At 31.3% G+C, this 8715-nt stretch overlaps 1 protein-coding gene across 4 annotated transcripts; it reads left to right on the top strand.

Annotated features, from left to right (window-relative positions):
• The first annotated feature begins 600 nt into the window (after positions 1-600).
• LOC141707233 (UBP1-associated protein 2B-like) lies at positions 601-5974 on the top strand. 4 transcript variants are annotated; one of them, XR_012569015.1, is made up of 3 exons: positions 601-2098; positions 4104-4175; positions 5718-5974. XR_012569015.1 is itself a non-coding variant. In XM_074510277.1 (3 exons), exon 1 carries the CDS (start codon positions 697-699, stop codon positions 2092-2094), a length of 1398 nt encoding a protein of 465 aa, XP_074366378.1. In that variant the 5' UTR covers positions 601-696; the 3' UTR covers positions 2095-2098; positions 2801-2826; positions 3052-3374. The 4 variants fall into 4 exon arrangements, 3 of the variants coding, with proteins under 3 accessions (XP_074366378.1, XP_074366379.1, XP_074366377.1); XM_074510277.1 differs by lacking the exons at positions 4104-4175; positions 5718-5974 and adding exons at positions 2801-2826; positions 3052-3374; XM_074510278.1 differs by lacking the exon at positions 4104-4175 and having other exon boundaries at positions 5718-5972.
• Positions 5975-8715: the final 2741 nt, after the last annotated feature.

Genomic DNA, 8715 nt, shown 5'->3' with positions numbered 1-8715 from the left:
TTGTAAGACTAAATTAAAAAATATAGCATTTTTTAAAAAAATTATAAAATTATTTTGTGCATCTCACGCGTATAAAACTAGTATATTGTAATCAATTTAACCCATTTTAATTGTTGCCTTGTTGGTTTAGCCGCTTCTCTTTTAATTTAATACGTATTCATTTTATAGACATTTTGATATACCATGAAATAATTTTATTTATTAATAAAAATAGATAAAAAGTTAATGAAAGAATTATTGATGGTGTAAAAATAAGGAGGGAACCCTGGTAATCCAATCATAATTGTAAAATTAAAATGCACACTTCTTTTTCTTAAAAAAAAATCTCATAATATTTAAGTAATTAAATATTATTGGTTCTTACTAAAATAATATTATCTAATCTTTGACAAAATATAATTATTGTTAGCAATTGATGGTACACCAATAGTAAATATTTAAATATTACAATAATAATATAAAGCGGAACAAATCATATAATATTTATAAAATAAATCATGCAGCTTAAAATTAAAACCTGTTGGAGTTTTTATTTATAAGATGAGATATATATATATATATATATATATATATATATATATATATATAAACGCAAACACAAGCGTGACAATTACATACATCATCATCCTCTTGTCTATCTAATCTATAAACCCTAGCCTCCACATCTTTCTTCTCAAAATCAAATCTCTCTTCGCCATGGCTAAGAAACGAAAGGTTCGATCCACTCCCACCGCCCAACCCACTCCACAACAACCAATTGAAACCGAACACGTGGAAGAACAAATCGAGCCAGAGCCGCAACAAATCAACGATCCCCAAAACGACGACGTAGAGGAACAGATCGACGAAGAGCAACAAAACGACGACGAGGAGCCAGAAGAAGAAGATCCGACCGAAGAGCAACAAGAGGACCAGGAGAATCAATCGGACGGTGAGGAGAAAGAGGATAATGATGTAATTAACAGTTCCGATGCGAAGGAGGAGGAGGATGTGGAATTGGATGAGCAGGAACCTGTTGAGAAGTTAATTGAACCGTTTTCGAAAGAACAGCTGGCAGTTTTAGTTAAGGAAGCGGTTGAGAAGTTTCCGGAGTTTATTGAGAGTGTTCAAAGGCTTGCTGATGCGGATCCAGCTCATAGGAAGATTTTTGTGCACGGATTAGGGTGGGATACCAATGCCGAGACTTTGGTTTCGGAGTTTTCTAAGTATGGTGAAGTGGAGGATTGTAAGGCGGTTACGGATAAGGTTTCGGGGAAATCGAAAGGGTATGGGTTTATTTTGTTTAAACATAGGGGAGGAGCGCAGAAGGCGTTGAAGGAACCGCAGAAGAAGATTGGGAATAGGGTTACTTCGTGTCAATTGGCGTCTGCGGGGCCTGTTCCTGCTCCTGCACCTATTGCGGCTCCGGTTAGCGAGTATACACAGAGGAAGATTTTTGTGAGTAATGTGTCTGCGGATATTGAGCCTGGGAAGTTGGTTGAGTTTTTTTCGAAGTTTGGGGAGATTGAGGATGGGCCGTTGGGGTTAGATAAGCAGACTGGGAAACCAAAGGGGTTTGCGTTGTTTGTTTATAAGACTGTGGAGAGTGCAAAGAAGGCGTTGGAGGAGCCTCATAAGACGTTTGAGGGACATACATTGCATTGTCAGAAGGCAATTGATGGTCCGAAACCGGGGAAAGGAGGGTTTCATCAGCAACATCAGCATCAGCCACAGCAACATCAGCATCAGGGGTATCATCATGTGGCGAAGAAGAGTAGGTATACGTCTGGTGGTGGTGGGCATTTGATGGCGCCTTCTGGTCCTAGTGTTGGGTATAATCCGGGTGTGGCACCTGCGGGGGCATTGACACCTGCTTTGGGACAGGCTTTGACTGCTCTGCTTGCAACACAGGGTGCTGGGTTGGGAAATTTGCTTGGAGGGTTAGGTGGAGCGGTTAACCAAGGGATGCCGGGGATGAATAATGCTGGTTATGGTAATCAAGGAGGGTATGGAGGTCAGCATGGAATGCAAGGTGGGTACCAGAACCCGCAGATGGGTCCGGGCAGCAGTCGACCACAGCAGGGTGGAGGATCCTATATGGGCCATGGTCATTAGAAAGGTACAATTGTTAATTTTGACTTGTGATTTGCTATTTATTTGGCTACTTGATGTGCTTGCTAGGTTGTATGAAAAAATCAATTACACAATGTAACACACTCTCGGTATTTGGCTATGGTAGATGTTCTAAAATGTACATTACTAGTGTAAGACATGTTTGTTCTTTTGATATTAATTAAATCATGAGCACCTATTATAACTGGAGGACTACCATTATACATTAGGAGTATGAAACTAGTCGAAAATTGGAATCATATATAGCTGATACAGTAATATTTGAAACCATTTATTACTCAACACTCCCTATTGTGATCTAGTTGTTCTGTTTTGTTGGCCTCACTTTGCCTGCATATGATTCATATATTATGGTTATATGAAATTACAGTAAACAGTTGGTGAGTGTATTGGCCCCGTGGAAGTGTACTCAATTGCTTTAGCATTAGCTAATGAACAATAAGCCATTTAGTTGCTGGTGCTTCTGTTGTTATCTTCTAATAGTAACAGCTTAATTTTAGAATTTAGAAAGCTTTACTGCGAAGCAGATATGCATTGTACCAATATGTCTGTGTAACTTCCACAATCCTCATCGTGATCATTACCCTCCACTCTGCAGTTTATATGCTATGTAGTGCACTTCTCCTTTGTGTGCTACTCATTTTGTATTCTGTATTGTGCTCTCTTACAACTTCTTTTGTTTCACCAGGAAAAGAAAGATTGTCTTATGATGCGGTCAGAATTCATTACATAATACTTGTGCATCTTCTGCTTCTCTCTGTTTCACCCCTGACCCCCTTCTTGAAAGCAAATTATTGGATTTTAGTTTGAGTAGATAACGACTTTTGAACTATTCTTGTGATTTAAACTAACTGAGCTTTTTGGCTTATATTTTACATATATTTCTACTTAAAATCATTGGACTTGAAATAAAGCTGTTTTTGCAAATTCGTTGTGCAGATTGCTTCATATATGCATCTGTGTTTTTCTTTTGGACTCTGGTGAATCTTCTGAAGTTCCGAGCATCTTGCAAATGACGTCTTCATATTTCTAGCAAAAAGTTAGTGTTTGCCAAAAGACGAGAATCTTAAATTTGTATATCGTTTTTATCAAGTACTTTGGTCTTTTCAAATACTTTTAAAACGATGTAATTCCATTCTCGTACTTTGTTTCCTAAAAATCTCGGGAACATGTAGATGTTCCTTCAGAGAACACCGTGACTTCTTAACTTTCTAGTCCTTAATCAGTTATGTTTTTATTATTAAATCATCTACTTGCTGTTATTTTTAATATTTTTTATGCCCCATTTGTTATCTTTTGTTAGATTAGACTTTTTTCAATAAAACTGCATCACAAAAAATAGTATTTATGTATTACTGCTTCTCTCTGGCAGATGATTTGTTATTTTTTGCAATTGTATTTGCTGTCATATTTAACAGTGCCTTGACTTTCTCGAAAGTCTGTTATATTTTATGTGCTACCATAGTATATATTGCCTAAACGCAATTGATGCAGGGTAAGAAGTCCCATTTCTACACAGGTGATATCTTTTGTTACCCCGGTCGTATTTAGTGACTGCTTACTTCTCTGAAGTCATACCTTTTTTTTAAGTACATATTTTTTTATGTTCCTCTAGAAATGACAGCCATAATTGAACTGGGTGGCTATCTAAGTTGCCAAGCTCCTGAATATTTCATCTTTGTTTATAAGGTTTCCTATGAATTACTTAAAAACCTCTGGCAGTTTGACGGTCTTCTTAAAAAAAAGGTCTTCTTAGAAAAAAGATTTACTGAGCGAGGTATTTATAATCATTTATTTATTTCTACTTTTACGGGAGGTAAATTTCATGATTCTGAACATTGATGAGCTTTTCCTTCAAATATTTACTTAAAACTCGGGGGGGGGGGGGGTTGTTTTTTACGTGTTGTCGTTTCAATGAATATTACCTCAGTGTTAGTCTTGTATGGCATGAAATGCCTATCACACAAGCCTAAGTTGAACAAGTACTCCAGTGTAGGGTGCGCAAAGCGAGTCTTCAAGATCTTGTAAAGTTAATTGAGAAGCAACTTCTCAGGCATGCAAAGGTAATGTTTCCTTCTTGAGATTATGTTGTGGATGTCACGAAATTGTATTGAGAGTTTTTTTGAATTTCTAAATTGCTTCAGGAATACATAGTTCAAAAATCTCAAACTTTAATTGTTATTTTTCTATGTATGTAAAATTAATACTAGAGTAGTTAATGCTTTGGTAATCCTCCACTAAGAATGGTTTGGTAAACCTTTCACGATTTGGTAAACCTTTCGCGAAGAGCATCTGCTCTTAAAAAAACCCTTCTGATTATGTTGCTATAGTAAGATGTGATTATATATATATATTAATGGTAGAATTTTTATATCAGTCATTTACCTGGCTATTTAAGTGACAGGGAAGGGAGGGAGTCAATTTATGGTCAAGTTCATGTATGGTTTGTATATTTGATTTTAGCGTATTATAGATATATATTGGCTTATACTTTTGTTCAAAATAGGAGGTTTTTCAGTGGAATACTTTAAAGTTCATTGTTTTTTAATGATTGATATATTTCAGGAAAAAAATCCATGAATTGTGTGCCCCACTACCTTGTCTCGCCATCTGTCCATTTGTTTGAAACTATACTTACAAAAAAAAACTTGTCTTTACGGTGGTATTGACATATATATATGTATACCTTGACCGAAATTTGTAGACTTCAGCTTTTCTAAACAAAATGAGTGTATGAGAATTGAGATGGCCATGTATGTGTATCAGTGGTACTAACTTTTCACATACTGATCTGGAAAATGTACCTAAAACTTGATTGCGAGGAGCGATATTACTAATGGATATCTTGTGATAAATATGTGTTATTGTCCAATGTTCCGTAGTTTCTTTGCTGGCAGGGGAAGTTGAATGTATGAGGTAGCTCCTCCTCATTCATCATATATGGTTGCATTTCTTCCTGGTCATGGTGCTGAATATTAGTTGAGAAACCTGTATATGGAAAGCTTTGATTTTTTTTGAAAGCTTTGATTTGGATTGTTAGTTTTTATACGATAATATAATTAGAGTTGTGGACTCTCGTGGGTGTTTGCAATATGTTGTGGTATAATGTTTGCACAAAATATAATCTCAGTGTTTTCAGAACATTAAAATACATATTAAGTTCAGAATTATAATTGGACTGATATCTAACCTCGTTTTGTCATACAACATGCACACTTAGACGGTGATATAAAAAAACAAGTGGAATAATTTACGTTCTTTGCAGCATCGACGATTTTTGTAAAAATGTAATGCTGACCCGATTTATTTTAATTTTAATGAACTTATAATAGATTAGTCTTCATTTATAAGGTCCACTTTTCTCCGGACTTGTTTTAAGGTCAGTCCGATTTGGAGTTGGTGGTGCATTTTTACATAGAAGATGGACACAATAGTTGTTCATCAACAACATGAATCCTGAACGTCGAATTTTCCCGTTGACAATTTCTGTATTAAATTATTCAATTTTATTCATTAAGGAATGAGACAAAACACATTTACAGTTTTTATTTTAGTTTTTACAAAAACAATACTGTATGACGACGTGTTTTTACCTACTTGTGCAGGCTGCAGCTGCGCTGTACTGCTAATCTCTGTTGAGAACAGACTACATAGGGAAGGAGGGACCATTAGAACTTTATAACTTAGAACAGTCAACACTTAGAAAGTCAAATGTTTTGTTAGTTTGCTCCATTGTTGGGGTACTTGGGTTAGAGGAAACACCAACTTTTCAGAATTATACTTCATATGTATTTTTTAATTTCTTTTGCTAGTAAATAAATAGTACCATTAGAAAGCTACTGTATTTGATATCGTATGAGTTGAGGGACCACGTGTAGACATTTTCACGTCCTTTTCTTGTAGTTGACGTACAATTTTGGCTACAATGCATTTTTGAAGCTACCATCCCACTCCGTCTCAAAAAACTAAGATACATGTAAGATTGTAAAAATTAGAGATGCAAGGAAAAATTGAATTTATAAAAACACAACTAATGTGTTAAATTATTTTTAGAAAAAACTAATAGAATCAGTTCAAACGACATTTTTTTGAAACATTAAATCTAACTAAATCTATAGGTCGTCTGAGTGCGAGACACGAGTATGATCTAATATTAACAATTATAAAATTTGTATACATACTTGTGAAATGAAATGTATTTTCTGTTACGAGAAATAATTTATACATGCTTGTGAAATGAAATGTATTTTCTGTTACGAGAAATAATTTTATTTATGTATAGTTTTTGTTGTAAGGATAAATTTTTTTGACATGTGTATTTTAAAGCCGAAATAAGATATACACAATTTCAAAACTCACATTTTAATGAAATATGTATATAATGTATAATTGAAAAATATGATATTGTGTGAGATTCACTGTTTATAAAACTAATAGATGATTTTTGTAAAAAAATGTACTTCAAAGTATTTAAATTTTTGTTAAATTTCATAATTGTTAGTGTATAGCATTGAATATCATTGTTTGACAATATCATGTTAATCGATTACGAAAAATATGAGTTATTTATGTTAATTATCTTAATTTCTTATATATTGTGTGTATGTTTGTATGTGCATATGCATGCATGTATGTATTTGAATGTTAAATGTGTAAAAATAAGTTATACTATAATTAATTTGATACACGTACATATGTATTGTGAACTTATAATAAAAGTATTATAAATATCTAAATAAAAATATGACATTTATTTCTTCGTTCGGATTTAAGTTTCTTCTACTATAAAATGAAATAATTAAAATGTTACATACGACATTAAATGTGATAATAATAGATATATAAAATTATAATAATATTAGAATTTTAACATATACTTATAAAATACATATGTAAATATGAGTATAAGTATAAGTTCTTGTTATACAATAATGTAGTAGTAATAAATATATAGTAATTTGTAGTAATTAATGAGCTAGATGTAATTAATATAATTATTAAATTTGATATTTATTAGTACATATTTATGAGGGGTAATTAAGTAATTTTAAATGAATGATTTGTCTCAATAAACCCCCTAATTGCTCTATAATATATATATTGAAAAAATGATTACAGCAATAGTCCAATATATATGCAAATTACTTTATTGTGACCTGACAAAAAAAATTTACTTCATTGTGGTATTTTTCCTAAATTATGTGTATTGTTATGTTGAAAAATGCTAATTATTCAAAATCGTTCTAAAATATTATGTGATATGTTTCAATAAGATCGGCTCTTCATATATCTATACTATATCTATTACTATTATATAAAAGATGGACTATTGAAAGTTCTCGAACAGTATCTATTTATCGGTACACGCTTTTTTTACTGAACTACCCTTCTTTTATTTAAAAGTTTTATTAGCCTTAGTAATCGAATTATAATATGAAAATAAAAATCATTTTCAACTATAACACGTTAGATTATTTTATTTCTCTCGATTAAAACAATTTCTCTAAATATCAAGGACAGGTTTATTTAATAAAATAGAATAATAATATTATAACCACTAATAACTAATAAATTACCTTTTTAAGCTACCTAATTGTTTATTTTATTTTTTATTTTTTTACTTAAAGACTTTGTTAAGTTACTTGACTTTAACAATACATAAATTCGTAACTGCTTTAAAAAATAAATTAACATCATCATTTTTATTACTCGACAATAACAACAATCTCATTTTATTATTTAAGACAATGCAATCTAACCAATTATCTTTATAAGTAAAATACATTACCTTTTTTATTTCCACCAACTAAAACAACTCTTTCTATACAAATATTTTTGACAATTTTTTTAATCTATGCCTTTTTAAAGTTAAACATGTTGTCTTTTTTATATTCTCAAAATAAAATAAATTTTTCTCTAAAAAATCATGGACAATTCTTTTTGACATATATGTTGATTATCTATCTATCACTCTATCTATCTTCTAAATTATCTATAATATTATATTATAAACGAAATATAAATATATAAATACAAATAAAATTGTAATATATTTAATGATTATGATTTAAATAAATATATAATCTTAAATAAAATTATATTATTAAACCAATTCTAAATCAAAAATAAAAATAAATTATGTACAATTAGTTGTATTTGCAGTCTCGGATTAAACTAAAATAATAAAGACTGTTAAAAATTTGAAAGCAAATTCGTTTGATCGATATAATGTCATCAGGTTAAAAAAAACGAGTTAAAATAAAATAAATTTAAAGCAAATTCGTTTGACAGGTATAATGCCATCAGAATAGAATAAAATTATACATATTATCAATCTGGTCTAAAACATAATAATATTCATTAAGTGCTAAAATGAAATTAAACAAAATACTAAATAGAATTAGTGGGATTTGGTTGACATAACGATGTGATACGAAAACCAAAATTTGCTACCTCTCGGTAAAATAATATAATAAATACTACCAATCCAGTTAAAAAATATTTTATCAAACCGGGTTACAACATAATGCGTTGATCAATATAATGTCATCATAATAAAATAAATTATGTTATTTATTCGGCTTAAAAAATATAATATTTAAT

The sequence above is a fragment of the Apium graveolens genome, chromosome 2 (genome assembly GCF_009905375.1).
Source record: "Apium graveolens cultivar Ventura chromosome 2, ASM990537v1, whole genome shotgun sequence".
NCBI classification, from domain to species: domain Eukaryota; kingdom Viridiplantae; phylum Streptophyta; class Magnoliopsida; order Apiales; family Apiaceae; genus Apium; species Apium graveolens.
Note: the sequence above shows the minus strand (reverse complement) of the source record. Positions and strands in the feature narration are given on the sequence as shown.